Source organism: Podarcis vaucheri, assembly GCF_965113315.1.
Source record: "Podarcis vaucheri genome assembly, chromosome: Z".
Taxonomy (NCBI): Eukaryota; Metazoa; Chordata; class Lepidosauria; order Squamata; family Lacertidae; genus Podarcis; species Podarcis vaucheri.
In genome coordinates, this window is record NC_138758.1 from 22959548 (window position 1) to 22982136 (window position 22589).

General features: G+C 42.0%; 1 protein-coding gene and 1 long non-coding RNA gene across 2 annotated transcripts in view; one reads left to right on the forward strand and one right to left on the reverse strand.

The window, feature by feature from the left end:
* BRWD3 (bromodomain and WD repeat domain containing 3) overlaps window positions 1-22589 on the forward strand; it is a 69226-nt gene that overhangs the window by 36867 nt on the left and 9770 nt on the right. Inside the window, exons 20-33 of the mRNA XM_082208455.1 lie at window positions 2084-2177; window positions 4142-4291; window positions 5432-5508; window positions 11760-11937; window positions 12491-12607; window positions 14573-14680; window positions 15444-15568; window positions 16065-16147; window positions 16400-16511; window positions 18583-18644; window positions 18771-18926; window positions 21053-21173; window positions 21632-21757; window positions 22191-22326. Coding sequence (XP_082064581.1) covers window positions 2084-2177; window positions 4142-4291; window positions 5432-5508; window positions 11760-11937; window positions 12491-12607; window positions 14573-14680; window positions 15444-15568; window positions 16065-16147; window positions 16400-16511; window positions 18583-18644; window positions 18771-18926; window positions 21053-21173; window positions 21632-21757; window positions 22191-22326 — 1645 coding nt within the window. The remainder of the gene's footprint in view (window positions 1-2083; window positions 2178-4141; window positions 4292-5431; window positions 5509-11759; window positions 11938-12490; window positions 12608-14572; window positions 14681-15443; window positions 15569-16064; window positions 16148-16399; window positions 16512-18582; window positions 18645-18770; window positions 18927-21052; window positions 21174-21631; window positions 21758-22190; window positions 22327-22589) is intronic.
* Window positions 1715-5913, reverse strand: LOC309524105. Its single transcript, XR_014215796.1, has 3 exons — window positions 5736-5913; window positions 3997-4169; window positions 1715-1892 (listed from the first exon to the last, which is right to left on the reverse strand). It is a non-coding gene; the product is annotated as an uncharacterized lncRNA (long non-coding RNA).

Consider the following 22589-nt stretch of genomic DNA (forward strand, 5'->3'; position numbering starts at 1 on the left):
GGACCACCCATGTTACAGATCAGCAGAGTATGTTTGTTTGTTTGTTTGCTGTCACACCAACTCCCTTCTTTAGCTTTTCTAAACCTAAGCCAAAGTAGGAGGTTTAACTGACAGACATACCTGTAGGTCATCATCTTGGAAACCCTTAGCCAGTAATGGCAGGGGAGAGAAACAGCCAGTCAGAAGTGTATGGGGCTGGTAAAGAAATTTGAAAGTTTACATGGCAGATAGAGCCTGGCTACAAAAGTAGCTAGGTGTGCTTAGGGGTCTGTCTGGCAGGATAAGCCTGTTTAATTTCCTCAGGTGGAGGAAATAGACTGAGAAAGAGGATAGAGATACTTTAGGAAGAGGGAAAGCAAATAGTAATTGTAGGAGGAGGTACTTTTAATAGAAACAGTTCTGTTGTAGAGAATTATAAATGAAGTTTAAACCTAAAACGGCATTTCAGAGAGAAAATAAATACCGTGCCTTTAATAGTGAAACCTTCAAGTGTTATCCTTTTTGAATGTATGTTAATAGAAACAGTTTTTGTCTCCATTGTGCCTCAGCTTTGATTTCTGCCTAGCTTGGGGAATAGGTTTTCACTGCACTCCCCAGCATCAAGAGGCCTTGCTGCAGGTTTATATTATACACTACCACATGCAGAGAATATCTGAATTCTTGGTTGTTTTAGAAAGGGAGTGACCAAGCTTTAATTATTCCATCTTCACTGAGGGAGTATGTCACAACAGCCCAGGTAACAAATGCATAGGTCAAGGCTGGTTCTTCACCAGTTCATACTTGAAATTGACAGACATAGGCAGCAGAGAGATGTGGTTTGGTGGGTTAAGCAACAAGGCCCCAAGTATAGTGTTTACATAGCTGTGTTGCTTTTCTCTAGTGTTCCCTTGCTTTTGCTGGACTTGGAACATGAATACACCAGTTGCAGCACCACAGAAACACAGCACTCTATACACCTTTGTTCCAGTCCTTGTAGAATTGCAAGGGGCATTGTTTGATAAATTACCCCTTCCTAGAGACGCTGCTGTAAGGATCCCTCTAATCTGGAAATGAAGAACCTCTAGCCCACAGGCCTGATTAGACCTAGTACAAGTCCCTGTTTGGCCCACAAAGCCATTTTCCAAGACCACACCCACTTGCCCCACACCTGACGTCATTTGTGATGTAGCTGCCAGTGAACAATTTGGAGCCTTAAAGTGCACTCCTGCTTATTCTTTCGCAAGTGAGACTTGCTGTTGCTGCAGTTCAGCTGTTTGAGAGTAACAGCAAACTGGTAGGAATCAGCCAAAAGCCAGGCTTGAACAGTGCCTTATCAGCTTATCAGTGGTAATTTTGGATTGAATTTTTCCTTGCAGCACGGCTTGAGCTCAGTTTGTGCTACAAAGGAAAAAATTGACTGCTTGGTGTCATGCTGATGGCAGGTGATTGATAGGTGGGCAGTCCTCCTCACCTGTCAAAGTGGCCTTCCCCGGGTAGGGGAGCTCAGGATCCAGCTCACCAATTGGGAAAGGTTTCCCACAACTGCTCTAATCAAAGACCATTTGATTTGCTCAAAAAGTCCTAAAAGCATAATATTTTTCTCTTATCCCATTAAATTTGCAGTTTTGAGAAATGGTAGCTTTGTGCATGAAATCTTATACATGTGAACTCAGGAATAAACTCTGCTGTGCTCACTGTGGCCTGCCACAGGAAATTGCACAGGATTACATTTTTAGCCACCCTGCACTGACGTCTGTTCTTTAAGTGCAAAATAAAGACCACACTTATCCACCAACTATCTTGGCTGAGCAAGCTCCAGTTTGCGCATCAAATTTTCGCATCCAGAACAGTTTCCCCGTTCAGTTAAGTGGTGGCTGTTGCGTCTTTCTTTTGTGCATGCAGATCTAATCTCTCTGTTGAAATGAACACATAGCAGGAGTGCATATAGAATTCTAGATTGAAGTACACTAGCTTCAATAGATGGGGAAAATTCTGAATCCCCCCCAGCAAAAAGAAAAAAGAAAAGCTTGGAATCCAGGGTGATGAAAATCTAAGAACATGTTTAAAGGTTCAAAGATTAACCCAAACTTACCATCTTCTTAAGAGTTCAAGAGGAATGCCGAGCTGCAAAAGGCGAATTAGAAATTCATCTGTATACTCTTGAAAAGAAGAGAAAGCCTTCCCATACTTTACAAAGGGTGAGAAATTTTGCTTGTTTTCAGAAATCCTGTGTATTCCATGCTAAGAGCTAGCTAGCCAAGCACAGATATAGGATCTTAATGCTTTGGTGGGCAGTGCTATTGGGAGGAAGGGCTGAAATACCACAGGCATCCAGGATTTTTTAGGGAGTATCCAAGCTTGTGCAAAAGAGCAAAGTTCTACATAAATTGCAGGTGAATGAGGCTGGTGGTGCATAATATGATGAATAAGCTTAGCGTAGCTTTAAACTTGACTTCTGAGTAGAGAGCCAGGGAACTGCAGGGTATCTCATTTGGGCCTCCTCATCTTAGGAAGAATGATACAAGTGGATTCATGTCCTCAGACTACACAGATAAATGGACAAACTCCATGTATATTCATATACATTAATAAATTGGGAGTAAGAGTAAGGGATTGGGGACGTGGGTGGTGCTGTGGTCCAAACAGCTGAGCCTAGGGCTTCCTGATCAGAAGGTTGGCAGTTTGAATCCCTGCGATGGGGTGAGGTCCCGTTGCTCAGTCCCAGCTCCTGCCAACCTAGCAGTTCGAAAGCACATCAAGGTGCAAGTGGATAAATAGGTACCGCTCCGGCGGGAAGGTAAATGGCGTTTCCGTGTGCTGCTCTGGTTTTGCCAGAAGTGGCTTAGTCATGCTGGCCACATGATCTGCAAACAAATGTCGGCTCCCTTGGCCAGAAAAGCGAGATGAGCACCGCAACCCCAGAGTCGTTCACAACTGGACTTAACTGTCAGGGGTCCTTTACCTTTTTAAGAGTAAGGGATTAGGTAGGGAGAGCAAGGAGGCTCCAATTATAGTGGTTGCAGGTAGTGGGAGGTATGGTGTAAGGCATGAGACAGGGCAGATACAGAGGGTATTGAATGCTTAATTGTTGATTGCTGCATGCTGGCTCTTCCTCCTCCAACTGGGGAACCAGTGTCCTGTCAGCCAGCCCTCAAGCCTGAAGATACTGTTGTTAAACATCAGACCAGTTTTAAATATAATCTCACTCACCCACAGTTTGGGCCAGCAGGGGCAGTGTTGTGCTCCCCCCCCCCCCAATCTTTGCCTGTCTTAAGTCTTCAGGGCAACACCAGACCAGATTCCCCCCCGCCATGTACAGTGGTATCTTGGTTCTCGAATTTAATCTGTTCCAGGAGTCCATTTGACTCCCGAAATGGTTCGAAAACCAAGGCTCGGCTTGGTTCAAAAACTAAGGCGAGTTTCCTGCACTCAATCGGAAGCTGCTTCGGATGTTCATTTTCCGAAAAATGTTCGCAAACCAGAACACTCACTTCCGGGTTTGCGGCGTTCAGGAGCCGATTTGTTCGGGACCCAAGCTGTTCGACTACCAAGGTGCCACTGTATAGTTTGTAAGAATTCAGTCTCTCTCCCCCAAGTTTCTTGTTCCCCACCCCACCCCCGCCTAAGTACAGATCTAAAGTGTTTGTAACTTGTGTTGAACACATGAGGCAGGTTAAGGATTCTGATGGTGTCCTGTTCACTGTGCTACTCACGGCCTCCCTGCCAATAAATATCCCATCACCTCTGGCCTCTGATGGGAGTTGGAGTCTGACATTTGGAGGGCCACAGGTTCCCTACTTCTGCTTTTAGCTCAGTTGTTTAATTTGAATTGCTTGTGGGTTTATTATAGCTTATACTGCAGTATGCTCCTGAAACACTTGGGGGTTTGGGTACAGTGAGGAAAAGAACTTTATCTACACAATGAATATTAAGGCTGGAATAATGAAACAGACCCTTTTACTGGCTAAAATGGATGTTTCAAATACTTCAACCAAGGTTTTGAATAAAAATGCTCACCTGTTAGAGAGCCATAGTTCAGCATTACAGGCATGAGTCAGCCCTACATTATTGCATAGATTTGGTTGATCTTGATGTTCGATGCTGCAAACTTTCCTCTGTAATCTCAAATTCTGTGTTCTGTTCTTCCCTGGTACTGTGAAAGTGTGATTATCAACCTGGCAGTGGGCGATCTTTGCGAAGAAACCAACGCAAGCGTCAGCATGCTTACCAAACACGCTCCACCTTTGATCATCATTCACAAGGTGTACGAAGAAGCTCACATACTCAGGAAGACTCTGAAAGCTCTTCTGAGGTCAGGTGTCTGGTTATTATATTAAATCGTGTTAGTGGGGGAAAGCATTAAAATAAAAGGTGGACTTTAAACCATTACCAAATATGATCAAAATGTTGAGTTAGAGTTTTGTCACAATTAGCAGAAGTAAGACTGGAAATGAGTTCAAGACAAATTCAGTTGGACAATTAGGAGCTGGCAGTGATCTGTGAACAGGTTGGTTTTGCCAGTACGAAAACCCCTACCAGCTATTTAGATCACCCTCAAATTGTTATGGTTGGGAGTTTGTGTAGCGTAGTGGCTTAGATGCTATGAAACAGGAACCCCCAATTCAAATCTTGCCTTTATCATGAACTTACTGGGTGGCTTTATGCAAAGCATGCTTGTCTGAGAATATGGGTGATAGTATGACCTCATAGGGTTGCTGTAAGAATTACAGCTCTTCTCTTGCATTATCTAATTGTAATCCTTATAACACATCTATAAGATGCTTACAGATGCTAAGTATAATTATTAATTCAGCTATCTCCCCTTATTGCTATTTGAGTCCAATCTGCAGGTCTGCAAACATTCTGGAGGAAGAAATGCTGGCTGTTTGCCCTTAACAGGACTGCTGTTATGAGTCTGGCACTCTGCTAGTTCTGGAATGCTGTAATGACAGCTTTGATGTTCATGGAAGATGTTTTCCCTTGCAGTTTTCTGTTCGCCCGCTGTATCTAATGTCAAGAGCAGTTACTAAAGCTTTGCTTAATGCTCAGCTTTGGATTTTACAGTTTGTGACAAAAGATGGACACAGGTGCTTTCTTTGCACTCCTTTGAATCAGTTTGAGAAGATAAGAAGCTGCTGTATACTAAGTGGGACCATCGGTCCATCTAGCTCAGTGTTGCCTACACTGACTGGCAACAGCAGCTCTCCAGGATTTCAGGCAGGAGTCTCTCTCAGCCCTACCTGAAGATGTTGGGACTTTCTGCATTCAAAACAGATGCTTTACCACTGAGCTGCAGCCCTTCCCCGTTTAGTTATTGACAGTGTCTTTTAGACCTACACGTAACAGGAGGTGTGCAATATGAGAGGGAACTCATCTTTCTGCTAGCAAATTTGTGACTGTAGCAAAGTGATAGAGCAAATGGACAAAGCTTTCTCTTTTCTTCCCCTCTCAGGAAGATGACACAGGTGGCACAAGTGATGCGTCTGTGGACGACAATGTCACTGCATGGCAAAGTGAAAGCAGCTCTAGGTAATTTCTCTTACTCTGTTTTAAAGGGGAATATTTCACAATGAATGTGCTACTTGATACAAGGCCACCTAATGTGGGGAGGGCACGGTGTGCACAGCTCTACATAGGAACATTTTGCTGCTCAACAACAAGAATTTTGTACAAGTAACAGAAATTAGTGCAGATTTTTATCTGCTAAACTGATAGCAAATAAACTTGTGAGTGCTAACTTCTTCCTTTCAGTTTACCTGCTTCCCCTTGTTGTTAGTCTCATCCTCTGCAGAGTCTGAACAAGATAATCACAGCAGATCAACAGCCAAGCTGTAAAAAATGTAAAGGAAAAAAGTAAATAACTTATAAATTCATATAACATATTTGATGGCCCCCAGAATTAAACACGCGTGTGTCTAGAGTGACACGTCTCTATAGTAAAGCCTCAATTGCACATTTTAAACCATGTTTTTAATTACAATAGTTTCTCCCAATTCTCCCCACCCCCCACCTTGGCTCAAACGAGTCAAGTATGCTTTGTCATATTTTATGAATGTAAAGTGTGGTTTATGTGTTTCATGCAAACTAAGCAGTAAGCCAGAAATAAACCAGTAATAAACCTTGGCTTATTTCTGGCTTACAACTTGTAAAGCATAGCCCAGGTTCAAATAGGACAAGACACAGTATGCTTGCTTGAACCAAGGGGGAGAAGTTACTCAGGTACTTATGTAGGGCTGGGTGATATCTGGTTTTCAACATCATGATATATCACCAGCTAAACATTGTGATTTAGTGATATATCACACTGTCTGAAACATGGAACTATGCAGGGTGGGTGAAGGCTCAGTCTTTGGAGATAGCTGCTGGTGGGGGGAGTGAAGATTGGGCATGCGGCTGGGCAAAAGAGCATGGAAATTGGGTGGGTGGGGAGTGTAAAGATTGGATGTGTGGTAAGTCAGACACACACACACACAGGAGCAAGGGAGGAAAGAGGTGTGAACGACATAGGGCAATATGTTTGGTTTTTTTCTTTTGCGACATCTGGGAGGGAAGTCAGTGACTCAGCATTGGCAGTGGCTTCATGAAACCGAGCTTTCTGCCAACTGCTACCAGGCAAACACATGTTATGTCTGTGCATGCGCTTGTGTGTGTGTGCGCGCGGACACACACACACAGTGATTTGCCATGTATTGTGAATTATTTTTAAATGGTCATTGCATTGTGGTCTGGAAACTGGTATTGGACAATATTATCAATATATCTCCTAGCCCTATGCAAAGCAGAAACAAAGGCACAGAGCAGACTCACATAAATAAATCCCAAAATCCCTTGCAGAATCCCAAAATTTTACACTCCCCCCCTCCCACAGGGTAGGTGGGCTTACCTGGCTAGATGCCACCCATCTTGCTACAGCTGGCGGTGGGGCAAGGGTTGGTAAAGGGCTTTTTGGTCCAGGCTCATATTTGTTTTCTTAACAGCTTCACTGCTCTTAGTCTTTGTTAGGTAAGTGTTCCTTACCTAACTTTGGGACTGGGACGCGACCTGCTGGGCATCCTGCGGATGTCGGGGCCTGGCTCTGGCCATTTGTGGAGTCATCAGAGAGCTCCTGTGGCTGGAGGCTGATTGCAGAGCCTCCGTAGGTCCCTCAGATGTTGGGGCCTGGCTCGTGGAGCCCCCGTAGGCCCTGCGGATGTCCGGGCTTGGCTCCAGGCAGCGGCGAGGCTTCAGAGAGCTCAGATCACTCACTTCTGGGTTAAAAACGTTCGTAACCCAAAAAAACATAACTCAAACCACTGAGCCTCTTGGGCTTGCCGATCAGAAGGTCGGCGGTTTGAATCCCCACGATGGGGTGAGCTCCTGTTGTTCGATCCCAGCTCCTGCCAACCTAGTAGTTCGAAAGTATGCCTAAAAGTGCAAGTAGATAAATAGGTACTGCTCCAGCGGGAAGGTAAACAGTGTTTCTGTGCACTGCTCTGGTTTCGGTGTTCTGTTGCACCAGAAGTGGCTTAGTCATGCTGACCACATGACTCGGAAAAACACTGCGGAGCGGACAAATGCCAGCTCCCTTGGCTTGTAAAGCAAGATGAGCACCACAACCCCAGAGTCGTTTGCGACTGTAGTTAACTGTCAGGGGTCCTCTACCTTTACCTTATTAGACAAGCTGGTTTGCTGTAACATGCCTAAACAACCATAGCATAAATGACAGCAGAGCAGTGTCCTCATTGTCAAGCACATAGATCGCCTCAGTATTCCAGTGATTTGTGTGGGGTGAAATAGGAGGGGTAGAGACTACAGTACAGTTGATGTATGATTTGGTGCAAACAACTAAACATGCGTGAGGAAGCACCATCATGCCTACAACGTAGCAGTGGTGGGAGCAAACAAAGCCTACTTCTTTGCCACCATTGCACCCTCAATTAGCTGTCTGGCAGAACTTTTCAGAATAGTGAATGGGATTTTATGATCTGGCCAATAACGGATGCTCTGACGCCTTCAGAGGTGTGCTATAACAACTTTGCAAAGATACTTCAGAGACAAAATTGTTCAGGTTCAGACAGACTTGGATGCCAAGTCCAATGGAAGTTTATGGAGCAACATCTGTTCCATCTATTGGTTTAGATTATTGCATCCTGGGGATATGGACAAGCTGCTTAAAGAACTGCCACCAACCACTTGCCTCCTTGACACTTTCTCATATTGGCTTCTTAAAACTAGCTCTAGGAGATTGGATAGATCCCTGTAGTGATTAATGCTTCATTGGAGAGTAGGGAGGTGCCAGCTGCCTTGTAGGAGGCAGTGGTGCACCCCTTCCTTAGGAAAACCTCCCTGCTGCTATCCTACACAAGCTCCTACTTGGATAGGATGGCAGCAGAGATAGCTAGATAAATGTAGTCTTGGAAACATCTACCAGGTCAGAGATTGGTTTATTCCATGGGTTGATGCAGAACTTTGCATAGACCCTTCTGGATTAAGAGTACTACCTTTTCAAAACCTTAATAAGATGACGATTACAGGTCTAAATAATGCCTTTCTTAAAGAAACCATGCAGGTCCAGGGGAAGCTGGACAGAATCATTGGCATTTTACAGTTTTCCTTTAACACCTACCTATATTGGAGCATGAAAACTTTAAAAGATATAGAAATATACTATCAATTTGCCAGTAGGGGGAGCAAGAGTATAGAATATGCAATACCTATAAAAATAATAAACTACTGTACTAAGAAAAGAGGAGCTGTATCAACTTTTGGATGGTATCTGTCCTAATAGGTTTCAAATATTTTATTCTGTAAATGGCTTTGGTGTCTTATGATGAAGAGCCATATCTTTTGCTTTTGCTCAACAGCAGTTTAGGTCTTAATTAGGGACTCACTCACATGGCCTGAAAATAACAGGGTTTACAGGGGGTCACTAATTCAGAAGTGGTGACTTCTTGTATTTATAAGGCACTTCTTTTGGAATGGACTGGTAACATGTTATGTTTGAAAGGAGTGTCTGGGAATGACATGGGACTGGAATTACAGGATGAAGTATAGAATGCTAAATGGGTTAGATTACCTTTTAAAACCATGTCTGCAGAATTCAAGAACCCACCTTCAAAACAATACATAGATAGCATTGGACCCCAGTTAAATTGAATAGAATCAATCTCCAGAATGTTGGATGGGTTGTGGTGAGAGTGTTGTTTTGTGCAAGATTTTTGGATCACTGTATTTGATAAAATATCTATTTATTATGAATATTATGAAACAGAAAATGCCTGACCCTTCTTTGGCCCTTTTTAATGATTCCACTTTCAAAAGGTCCTCATATATTACATCCAAAATTAATAGCTCTATTACTAGCAGTGGCCAGCTTAGAAATAGAGAGGCACTGGAAATCAAGAGGATTCACCATGAAGGGTTGGCTTGATAGAATATGGGATGTAGCACTTTCAGAACATCTAGCATACCACAGCTGGGTGATTAAGGTCCTTTCAAAGGGGGGGGGGATTTGAAATAGTGGTGGCCATTTATAGCATATATTCACACCAATGAACACTTGTTATAACCCCCATCGGGTCAGGTAACATGGAATACTTACATTTAATAAATTTAAGAAATAAATAGCACTCTATACTATAAATAACTATTGAAAACTATACTATAAAAAGTATAGTTCTATACTATAAATAACATAATTTAACAAATAAATAAAACAACTAAATAACATTCACCACACTGTCCCAGAATAAATGTACTTACTATTAATCAACAGCACTGTTGTAATCTCCTTCCTTTTATGCTGTAATGGTAAATCTTTTCTTCATTTCCAAACTGACAACTTCTCCATCATATACTCAACATAGCTGTAAACATTATCTATATTGTGCCTTGTCGATATTGTTGTTGTTTTGGTTGTAGTATGAAAATACAGTAAAAAGTAAATGGAGGGGGGGTAGACCTCACAGGACCTAGAAGTGTTAAACAGTTATCACCCAGTGACAAATATCCCCTTACTTGGCAAGGTGCTTCAGAAGGTGGTTGCAGTCCAGCTTTAGGCATGCTTGAAGGAAGCTAATTACTTGGATGCATTCAGACATGGTCATCGTATGGACTCGGTCATCCTTCTTGATAACATTTATCGGCGATGTGGGGAGCGCAATCCTGCTCGTTTTCTTTGCACTCTCAGCAGCATTCGATACTGTTGTTTTCCAGAGTGGACTGGAGCACATTCAGTTAATAAAATGGTTCCTCCCACTCACCTGGATAGGCAGGGATCTTCAAGTCTTCTGCCTCCTCTTCCTGGAGGGAGGAGCCATCCTGCTCCCCAGATCTTCCCAGTTTGGGTCGGCTGAGTCCTCTGTTCTAAACAGAACTATATTACCTTTTGTTCACTCCACAAAGTGGTTTCCCTAATTTCTCTCTGCTCTGGTTTGTCTACCTTGTTGAACTGAACAACAACAGCAACTCTTAAACTACCTTAAAGGAGGGGAATCTATTTAACTTTGTTTTCTCTTAGGTCTTTAAATCTGCAGTTTTCCTTTATGGCAGCCCATTCACTTCCTCTCTGCATGTAACACAAAGAGGACCCTACTATGTGCCAACTGACACTCTGTGGCTTTTGAATAGCTTAACATTTTTGACCCCCACTCTCCATACCATGCAGGCTCTTGCCTTGACTGATATACGGTGGTGCCTCGCAAGACGAAATTAATCCGTTCTGCGAGTCTTCGTCTAGCGGTTTTTTCGTCTTGCGAAGCAACCCTATTAGTGGCTTAGCGGATTAGCGCTATTAGCGGCTTAGAGGCTTAGCAGCTATTAAAGGCTTAGCAGCTTAGTGGCTAAAAGGCTATTAGCAGCTTAGCGGCTTAGAAAAAGGGGGGAAAGCGAAAAAAAATCGCAACACTCGCAAGACGTTTTCGTCTTGCGAAGCAAGCCCATAGGGAAATTTGTCTTGCGAAGCAGCTCAAAAACGGAAAACCCTTTCGTCTAGCGGGTTTTCCGTCTTGCGAGGCATTCATCTTGCGGGGCACCACTGTAAATTGTTGCCCACAAGCACTAACGGCAAAAAACTTATGTCCTTTGCCACCATAGCAACAGAGCAAAAAACAAAAAGGAGGTGGCAATAACCAACAGGTGGTGTTTATCTTCTCTTTCTATCTTGATGAAGCTCAAAGGCCTCATGGGCAGTAGCGCTGCTAGGTAGAGGTGGATTTGCTGTCCTCCCCATTTCTCTTCTCAGTGCTGCTACATGGCACAGGCAAAGTTGAGGGCCTTCCATGGTTTGGGAGAAGGAAGAGTGGCAGCAATCATTAAACGCTACTTTTTCTCTTATTGAGAAATTGAATAGGCCTCAATATTAGTAGATCTGCCAGGTAGAGATGTGTAAATGTATTCATGATACCGAGTTCCTGATAAAATCACTTTTTATATTAGTCATGAATGAAGGATTTTATGTTTGCTTTCGTATGCAGCTCATCATTTACAAATGATTTCATATACCCTAGAGCCACATCAATTTCTACCTTTTATATTTTGGTGGTTATAAAAATAGGTATATATTAATTTGAAAGGTATTTGTGAAATATAGTATTAGTTTATATATATTCTAAACCCTAACTTGGCTGTTGTTAGGTTTTTATTTCCTTTTGCTTTTCATCCAGTATAATCAGTAATTCCCCCTCCCCACCCCCAACCAGGAAGCTCTGGTCTTCCCTTTGTGGCCCTGAAAATATGTCCCACTGGGAACAAAATGGGTTTTCTAAGAATTTTCTAAGAATTTTGTTATGTGAATCTTTCAGCGATTCATCCAGTGAATATTCTGACTGGACTGCAGATGCCGGAATAAACCTTCAACCTCCGAAAAGACAAACAAGACAGGCAACTCGCAAAATGTGTAGCAGTTCTGAAGATGAAAATATGAAAGATATGAAGGGACAGGAAGAAAAACGCAAAAAACCCAAACAGACAAGGAAAAAGGTCTTTAGGCTTTTTTGAGTAAAACTTTACCCCCCCCCCCCTTTTGGGAAAGGTAAACCAGTTACCGTATTTTTCACTCCATAAGACACACCTAGATTTAAGAGGAGGAAAGGGGGAAAGCCCCTTTTTGGGGGGGATCAGCTCAAAGTTGTGCAGCTTCTTTTGCAAAGGGGAAAAGCCCCCTTTTTTTGAAGATCAGCTCAAAGTTATTGAGCTTACGTTGCAAAGGGGAAAAATCCTGTTTTTATGAACTCACAGTTCAGCAGCTTCTTTAGGAGAGGAAAGGGAGCCGTTTCTAGAGTTTCCAGACAGATAATCCAATCAGCCAGTCACATGTCACTGGGGAAAGAAACAGCCTCCATCTGCAGAACATTCAACAGTGGAAGCCTGGGCAAGGGGACGGGGCCAGAAAGGAAGCCAGCAATCAACCACACATTCGCTCCATAAGACGCACAGACACTTCCCCTTACTTTTTAGGAGGAAAAAAGTGTGCTTTATGGAGCGAAAAAAATACGGTACTTGTGTTTAAACTCTGTAATGCTTTTGTTTTAAGAAACCTAGTGGACGGCTTTCGATGGATGGTGAGCCCACTGAAGAATGGTTTGCTCCACATTGGATACTGGATACCATACCGCGGCGTTCCCCCTTCGTTCCACAAATGGGGGATGAGGTAGCTATTTGTTTATTTAACTGGAGTAGGGCATGTCATTTTAGGGGGTGAAACCTAATTTTTGCAAATTTCTGCAGTGAGGGGTCTTAAATACAGTGGTACCTCGGTTTTCAAATGCCTTCGTAGTCGAACGTTTTGGAACTCGAATGCTGAAAACCCAGAAGTAAATGCCTCGGTTTTTGAACGCGCCTTGAAAGTCGATCAGGAAACACAGTTTCTGTTTTGAGTTTTCTGTATTGAGGCTTCCACTTTGATGATGATGATGATGATAAATTATTATTTATACCCTGCCCATCTGGCTGGGTTTGAGGCTTCCGCTTTCAGTTTTCGGTTTTTGAATGTTTTGGAACTCGAATGGACTTCCGGAATGGATTATGTTCGAAAACTGAGGTACCACTGTATATAATTTGGGGTGTGAGGAATTAAAATCTGCTAATATTTTTTTGTGATTCGACAACATTTAGCTGGGTGAATCTACATTTGATTAAGTAGCACAGAAACTGCTTTTAGAAAAACAAACTTAATTTTAATTTTGCCTTCTGAAAATGTCAGGTAATGCTATAAAAACTTTAAATTCTCTGCATAAAACATATCCTACTAAGTGTACAACATAAAGCAACATTAGAAAAAAATGACATCAGTTTATAAGAAACTTAAACAAGTTTCATCAGGTCTTGCTTTGCTTCGTTCTTGGACATCAACTGCCAACTTGCTTCTTGGCCTCTGATGTAGCCCTGCTGCCTCTGTGACTTGTTGCACACACCTCTCCATAGACTGAGCATGACAGGGCCACAGTGGAACTTGAATGAGTTCGGCAATGAACTTCTTTATTTCAGCTGTAGTAAGTTGACGTACAAAAGGAGCGTCATGAACCTCGTCAGACCAATCGATCAGCTCCCAACAAGGACGAAGCACTTGGGCTGATGGAAGGTGTCTTCCTCATACTTCTCTGCTTAGATTCAGCCAGCCATCTTGTTTTGTCTCATCTCCTTGCCACTTCGTTTTTTAACTTTTCTGTTACGCTCAGGCCTATATAAGATAACAGCAAGTACTTGGCAATCATTTTATGCAATTTATTTCATTTTATTATATATCTTGTAAAATAATTTTATTAGTCCCCCCCCCACAAAATTTGACATTCAATTCACTTTCAGTATAATAATTTCTTACATTTTGACTTCCCATCCGTCCTTCCAAGATGTACCTGCTGTATTCCTTTATCTGCTGCCATTTATTTTCTATTGTATTATAACTTATATTGCAGTTGTTTATTTATTCTCCTTCCCTTGCCTATTATTCAAATCCTGCTTGTGACTTCATTTGGCTATAGTTTATTCTCATCTTTTTGATCTCTTGTATTTGCTGTCAACTTCGCCATCTCTACATAGTCCATTACTTTAAAATCCGTTCTTCTTTCATTGGGACTTTTTCTTTCCATTTCTGCACATACAAGATTCTGGCTGTGGTAGGAGCATACATAAACATAAACAACATAACTATTTCCTTTGGAACCTCTGCCCCTATAATCCCCAGATTAAATGTTTCAGGCATCTTGGGAATAATTATTTTTAAAATCTTTTAAAATTCATTATGTAGATTTTAATAGTTTTATACACATTGTTTTAATAAGACAAGTTTAAAATTACTGGAAATTCCACATCAGGTTGGCAAAGTCTGCTCTGTCACGTAGCACAGAAGATTGTTTTAGCAATCCCCGAAGAATCGGAAGTCCTGTTTCTTTAAATACGTACATCGAACCTTAATACATTGATCTTTCTGCATCTTTGAGGTCTCTTCTTTTCCCTTGTGTCTCCTGGCATGCACAAATGATGCATGTTTAGGAACTAGCAAGCGGAGCATTATTTATTTACTTTGGGATATTTATTTCCAAATTAAGGATAAGTTCTGAAAGCTGAGGCTTGGTGTATTGTGAATAAGAGTGTCATTTAATTTTCTTCCTTTCAGGTAATCTATTTCAGGCAAGGGCATGAAGCTTATGTGCGTGCAGTTCGAAAGGCAAAGATCTACAGTGTAAACATGCAGAAACAACCATGGAATAAAATAGAACTCAGGGTAAGGGGAGCTTCAGAGTTATATTGTTGTTTTTTATCACTGGGTTGAATAAACCCAGTGAACCTGCCTAATACCAAGTTAGACCATTGACTAATCTATTGCCTTACACAAATCAGCAGTAGCTCTCCAAGCTTTGGGGCAGGAATCATTCCCAACCTTACCTGGAGATGCCAGAGATTGAACCTGGGATCTCCCATGTGCAAATCATATACTCTACCTGTCTGAGTCACACATCCTGCCAACAACAGAGACTTAAGGAGACTTGAGGCAAAATAATCCTGTGCAGAAGCATCTATCTGATTAACTCACCTGGTGCAGATTACACTGTGTCACAAGTAGAGAGCAGATATCCAGGAGTGTGGGACTTGGCTTGAAGGTCACATTCAACTTCACATTGTGTAGAGGCCATTATCAGAAACCGCACATCTGCATTTGTGAACTTGAATTTCTCCCCTGCCATCATATTCTTGAGCTTCTCCCCTCCTCCCTCCAACTCCCGTGCAAAGTAGTAATAGGGAGTATGGATGTGTGGAGGCGATAGGTTATTAATATACATGTGAGAATGTGGACATGAATGTATGAGTTAATGCAGAATGAAAAATGGATCAATGTAGAATGAAAAGCGGCAGCGGGGGGACACTTGTTTTTTATGGTCAATTTGGGAATTCACACTTGTTTAGAACAACCCTCTTTGTGTATGTGCTTCAAAGAAAATGTACATGCACAACTAAGCTTTGACCTCCAGTGCTGTTTTGACAAACAGGAACAAGAATTTGTGAAGATTGTGGGAATTAAGTATGAAGTTGGACCACCTACACTTTGCTGCTTGAAGCTTGCCTTTCTTTATCCAACCTCAGGCAAAATGACTGGTGAATCATTTTCCATTAAGTAAGTTGCTGGCTAAACGGGCGCCTGTCCATCACCAACTCACATTCTCTCCCCCCCCCACCCAACCTAATTCAAAAACTTGTCTCCCTAATAATATTTAGGAAAAGAAGCATGCTCATTACATTCCTGTGCCATCAAGACGTGGACAGTGTATTTGATCACATGGCAGGGAAGCACAGAACATGATTTAAATGTTATCAAAAAGGTGGAAAATGTGCACCAACACCCTGCAGTATTTAGCCTGGCTTCTTTGATTGATTGATTGATTGATTATTTAATTTCTGTACTGCTTAATATATTTAAAATATCTCTAAGCTATGTACAAAAAACTGAAACAGCAACAAACAAAATGCTGCAAAAATACAGTTTCATATAAAAATGTTACATTAATACAAAGTTGCTAATGCACATATGAATCAATATCATAATTTCCTTCAAGCCATATCTGTGGTTGTACTACCTCCTTCTGAAGAGCTATTACACTTCTGTTTCACAGGTACCATGATATGCCAGATGTTATTGATTTCCTTGTGCTGCATCAGTTTTACAATGAAGCCAAAGAAAGGAACTGGCAGATTGGTGAGTGCTAGCTTACCATTGGCTAGCTCCATATTAAACATATGAAATGTTTTCGGATTTTAGTTTTTGTTTGTTATTTGATGTAATCTTACACATTTTGTAAATGACTATATTTTAAATGCAATGTATATGTTTTAATGAGAAAAACAGAAAAAAGAAACAACACTCTAAAAAAAAATGCACACCACTATTAGTATTTTTGTGCTTTTTCTGCATATATCACTTGGCTCATTCCAACTTCTTCTGTTGCAGGAGATAGATTCCGCAGTATAATAGATGATGCATGGTGGTTTGGAACGGTAGAGAGTCAACAACCATTCCAGTCCGATTATCCTGATAGTTCCTTCCAGTGCTACAGTGTTCAGTAAGAATGACTATGAGTGTGGCTGTGTGTACTTTGATGCATTTTTTTTAAGTCCACTGCAAGAAAAGCTGAGTTCTGTAGCCTGTATTTCTAAGTGAATTAAGCAAACACGCTCACTGATTGATACAATGATGTACATACAGTGTCTGTACCTGTGTCTTGAACCATAAGGATCCACAAGGCAGCTAACAAAATAAAATCATAATACACACTTAACAGCAACAAAACAAGACTAGACGTTTAAAACATTCTATCTCAGCAGCAAAGAGCCAGCAGCATTATACTGCTTAGCAACTATTTAGCAGTCAGCTACAGTGCTTACGAAAAAGCAATAGGTTGTGTCCAGTTTACGCAGGGTGGGGCACCTAGTTTTTCCTCATCTCTCCTACCTCCTACAGCCTCCCATATCGCCAAAAAACCTGCTCTTAAGGGTTGGGAGACCTGGGAAAGTGTAAGATATGGCACAGGAGGTAGAGATGGGTTGACAAAATTGGGTTCCATTAACTCCATGAGCAGAAATAGTTTCCATTAGTGCAAAGAGTCACCTTGGGATAAACAGCCCAAAGCTTTTGCTTGCTGTGTATGCCAGTGAGGCAGAGGCTGCCTGCCTCTCCTCCTTCTCTGGTGCCTAACCACTCTTCCCTATGACAGTCATGGGTTGCTCTAGGTGGGATGATTTTGGCCAATCTGGGGCTGTCTGGCCCAAGTATAAGGCAACCTCTTACATCATTATGCTGTAACTATGTAGGGTGGTGGTAATTTATAGTTTCTGGCCTTCTCCCCTCTTAACATGCTTAAACATTGTGATCTCATTTTCTCCAAGTGGCTTCTACCTTGTCAGTCACAGATGGGGCCTTTTTAGTGGTGGTTCCATTAACCTTAGGCTTTAGAGGCACCAATATAATCCACTTTTGGACTCTTTATTTTGCAAGACATTTAATGACTGTCTTATGCTTCTGCTGTTGTGTGTGTGTATACTTAAAAGGGACGCGGGTGGTGGTGTGGTCTAAACCACTGAGCCTGGGGCTTGCCGATCAGAAGGTCGGCAGTTCGAAACCCCGCAACAGGGTGAGCTCCTGTTGTTCGGTCCCAGCTTCTGCCAACCTAGCAGTTCAAATCATGTCAAAGTGCAAGTACAGTGGTACCTCGGGTTACCTTCAGGTTATAGACTCCACTAACCCAGAAATAGTACCCCAGGTTAAGAACTTTGCTTCAGGATGAATACAGAAATCGCGTGGCAGTGGGGTGGCGGCAGCGGGAGGCCCCATTAGCTAAAGTGGTACCTCAGATTAAGAACAGTTTCAGGTTAAGAACAGACCTACAGAACGAATTAAGTTCTTAACCCGAGGTACCACTGTAGATAAATAGGTACTGCTCTGGTGGGAAAGTAAACTCTGTTTCCGTGCGCTGCTCTGGTTTCTCCAGAAGTGGCTTAGTCATGCTGGTCACATGACCTGGAAAAACTGTCTGCAGACAAACGTTGGCTCCCTCGGCCAGTAAAGCGAGATGAGCACCGCAACCCCAGAGCCGTTTGCGACAGGACTTTACTGTCAGGGGTCCTTTACCTTTTATATACAGTACTTAAAAAGAACTTTTTATTTGATGTGGTCTGTATATGTGTGTGAATTTAAAACTTTTAATGTTTTTTGTTGTTTCACTTGGCTTAGTATTCAGTTGCTTGTTTTAAAACTACTTGGAGACTTCTCAAGCAAAAAATCATTATATCAATGCTTTAAAATAAATAAAATGTAGACTATATCTTGTTGCAGCACTTGATAACACACCATGGTGTGATTGATTTAGAATTAAATTCTCTTTACGGCTGAATGCTGCATGCAACACATGGTTGGATGCAGCTTTCAGTCACTTCACAAGTAGTCACAGTGTGATAAATGTTGAAATAAATGCCTTAGCAGCTTCAGACTAGTTACTTGAATGATTGCTTCCACCCATATGAATATTTCTGGGCACTGAAATTGGTCTTGGAGACCCTGCTGTCTGGCCACTGCTACTGTTCTGCACTAGATCTGTGTATGTTTTAAGTTTTTAAATACAATTTTTGTTCTAACAGCTGGGACAATAATGAAAGAGAAAAGATGAGCCCCTGGGACATGGAGCCAATTCCAGAAGGAAGTAAATATGTTCCCCCATCCCCTTCATTGGGTATCAATAATTTGTGAATAAGTACAGTGGCAGAGGCTCTAATGGGTATGTCTTTCTGTCTCTGTCTCCCTCCCCCCTGACCCTGGTTTTCTGTAGCTGCTTACCCGGAGGAGGTTGGGGCTGGTGTTCCTGTGACAACAGAGGAGCTGGCATCTTTGCTGTACAAACCACAGGAAGGTGAATGGGGATCCCATTCCCGAGATGAAGAATGTGTGCGTGTTCTTCGCGGTATTGATCAACTTCTATCCTTAGGTATGTGGGCCTCAAAAGAAGACTTGGAGATGATGCCAGGGACCAACAAACACAGATGGCAACACCCTTAGCATATCTATTCACTTATTTTAAAGCATTCTTATCTCACTCTTCAGTTAAAGAATGTTCCTGCAATGGCTTGCAGATGTCAATGATAAGACAGTTTTTGTCCTCACGCTTTCAAACTAAAAAACATATCACAAGAGGACAAGGTATTGGGAGCGGGGGAAAGCAAACTTGGGCACTATTCTTAGTTTCAGAACTTGTAATCACGAGCTGGAGTGGAAAAATTATGTCGATAAGTGATTCCTGGCATGTGGCTGATGTGAAGCTAGGATTTGGGTAAACAGAAATCCGGAAGAAAGTATGTAAACATTTATTTGGTATTAAGGACCTTACAATAGACACACACTACAGTGGTACCACAGGTTACAGACGTTTCAGGTTACAGATGCTTCAGGTTACAGACTCCGCTAACTCAGAAATAGTACCTCGGGTTAAGAACTTTGCTTCAGAATGCGAACAGAAATTGTGTGGCAGCGGCACAGCAGCAGTGGGAGGCCCCATTAGCTAAAGTGGTACCTCAGGTTAAGAACAGTTTTAGGTTAAGAACAGACCTCCAGAACAAATTAAGTTCTTAACCAGAGGTACCACTGTAGTTTGACTGCTTTGCATACAGCTTTTAAGTGCAGCAACAGATATACTAGCAAACTGAACTTGTGTCTGAAGATCTCTCTTACCTGTTTAGTTCGAATTCATGTCCCCTTCCCAACCCCATGCACTTTAGCACCACTGCTTCTTTGTTTCCCAGGGCTCTCTTTAGGCAACCGCAATACTGTTTTTCAGGGCATTCTCTGTGGTGGCCCCTTTGCTATATAAGAAGCCAGAGAAGTCTCGGGCTTCTTCACTGTACAGCTTTCAGTAAATGCTGAAGACACACTCCCCTAGCCTTTCACACCTAAGATGTGTGTTTTCAGAGCCCACCCTATTCCTATGACTAATTAGTTTTAGCTATTTTTTAATAGTGGATTTTAAATTGTTGTGACCCACTGCGGGGCCTTCTGGTGAAGGGCAGGTGGCGATAACAACAACAAATATTAATAATAATTTATTTAATGCTCCATGCAGAGTTTTTCTTCTCTTCCCCCACCAACATCCATTTTTGCTTCTTTGGTCTCTCTTTACCTTTAGCCTCTGCCCCATCTACCATGCTTCCCTGAGGTCCCTACTTTTCATTTCACTGCCCTAGCCGATTCTTTCTGTCCAACATGCGTGTCTCTGTCTTTTCCCATGCTCACTCCCTTCCTAACCATGACACTTCTTCCTAATTATTGTATTTTTTGCTCTATAAGACTCACTTTTTCTCTCCTAAAAAGTATGGGGAAATGTGTGTGCGTCTTATGGAGCGAATGCAGGCTGCACTGCTATCACAGAAGCCAGAACAGCAAGAGGGATTGCTGCTTTCACTGCACAGCGATCCCTCTTGTTATTCTGGCTTCTGAGATTCAGAATATTTTTTTTTCTTGTTTTCCTCCTCCAAAAACTAGGTGCGTCTTGTGGTCTGGTGCGTCTTATAGAGCGAAAAATACGGTATATACAGTGGTACCTCGGTTTACGAACTTAATCTGTTATAGAAGTCCGTTCTTAAACCGAGGTACACTTTCCCTAATGAGGCCTCCCACGGCTGGTGCCCTTCCACCATTTGGATTCCGTTCTTAGACCAAGGTAAAGTTTGCAAACCGAGTCACTAGTTCCGGTTTTGCAGAGTTCGTAAACTGAATCGTTCATAAACAGGACTGTTCTTAAACTGAGGTACCACTGTATCATTGTAATCGGGCATCCATTACATGTTTCATCTCGTGCTCTTGCACACAGTTTGCTGTCAGTTTGTAAGGTGGTGAACTTTCCATGACATAGTTAGGGCAACAATAATTTTAAGTGCTATACTGATCATCATATTACCTTATTGGGCAGGTGTTTTTTTTTAAGCATTAATACAATACAATACAATACAATACAATACAATACAATACAATACAATACAATACAATGCTTCTAAGTTTCACCATTTGACTTCCGGCATAGCTTGTGGACTTTAATCAGCTTTCTTTGCTACCTTTTTAAAGATATATCCAACCCTTTTGCTGTCCCAGTGGACCTTAGTGCCTATCCTCTATATTGCACTGTTGTTGCTTACCCAACTGACCTCACCACAATAAGGAGAAGACTTGAAAACAGATTTTACAGGTCAGATTGATTATTTCTTTCCACTGTCTATTTTTTAGTATCTCTTGTCTTTTTTAAAAAAAGTTGCTAACTTTTGCTAAATTGTATCTGCTGTAGTATTAGTGAATTTTCCCCCAGCTCTGCTTAATCAGGAAAATGCTGCAAGAGAGTTGTAACTTACTTGCAGCATCTAAGATTCTCCCGTTAACTATATTTCTGATGTAGACCAGGATGTGTTGTTTTTGCCCTGTTTCCCAATCACTCATGATTTCATTTCCTGGTTCTTAAGAATTGTTGATGTTTTCCCTACTTCTTGTATTTTGCTCTTCTGCCAGATTGAGACTTTATTGTTTATGAAAAGCACATGCAGGCTTTGTAAAAATGATTTTAGGTTACAGAATGAGCATGGCACGTATTTCTTTTTGTTTTTATTAATTTGTTTTTATTAATTTTATAAATATGTTCTCTTCTTTTTTCAGGAGAATATCAGCACTAATGTGGGAGGTACGATATATTGAACATAACGCTAGGACTTTCAATGAGCCCGATAGTCCTATAGTTAAAGCAGCCAAAATAGTAACAGATGTCTTACTTCACTACATTGGGTGAGCTGTCACTTTTCTTGCCAACTACCATTTCCACAGTTTCCAAATACTTTCCCTAAAACTTCTCTGATCAGCAAGGTGTTTCCTGAACTATTGCAGTTGCATTGTGTGCATCTGTGTTGCATATCCCTTTCTTTATGCTACCAAATAATTTCTTCTCCCATCACCTCTTCCTTCACTTTTGTCCTGTCCTATCTATGGAGATAAGACTGTGGGAATTTTTCATGAAGAAGCTCTGCTTCCCACATGATCTGACCATCTGCTAATAAACTCAAAGTGGTGTTGCATGTGGGTTCCAAGCATGATATGCCAATTACACACAAATCAGCCCTTAATTTGTAATCCGTCTGGGCAAGGACAATGTTGCTTTTACAGTCCCAACAGTCCTTGACTCTCTGTTGGCCCCAATGCTGATAATCATATTATCCTTTAGGGATCAGAGTTGCACAGATATTCTGGAGATGTATAACAAAGTGAAAGCCGAAGACCTGAGCAGCGCAAATGAAGAAGAGGTGACAGAAACGTTTGTTGATTCAGATGGTCCAGGAACCTCATCTGGGAAAAGAACTGTGAGTGCTGCTTAGTTACCTGTCAGGGACTGGCTGGCTGATGAGGAGTAGTGGAGAACCTCCAAGGGGAAGGAAGGATCAGAGCCAGGGGACTAGTGAAGGGATACCGAGGGGAGGTCAGAGGGAGAAGCCTGGTAGGAAGGGTTGAATGCTGAAGGGGCAACAGAGTTGAGCGAGCAGGAAGAACTGGTGACGGGGAGCAGTTCAGACTCTGAGGCTGAAGCGGGTGGTGGAGTCAAGGATCTGCTGAAAAAAATCAAAGG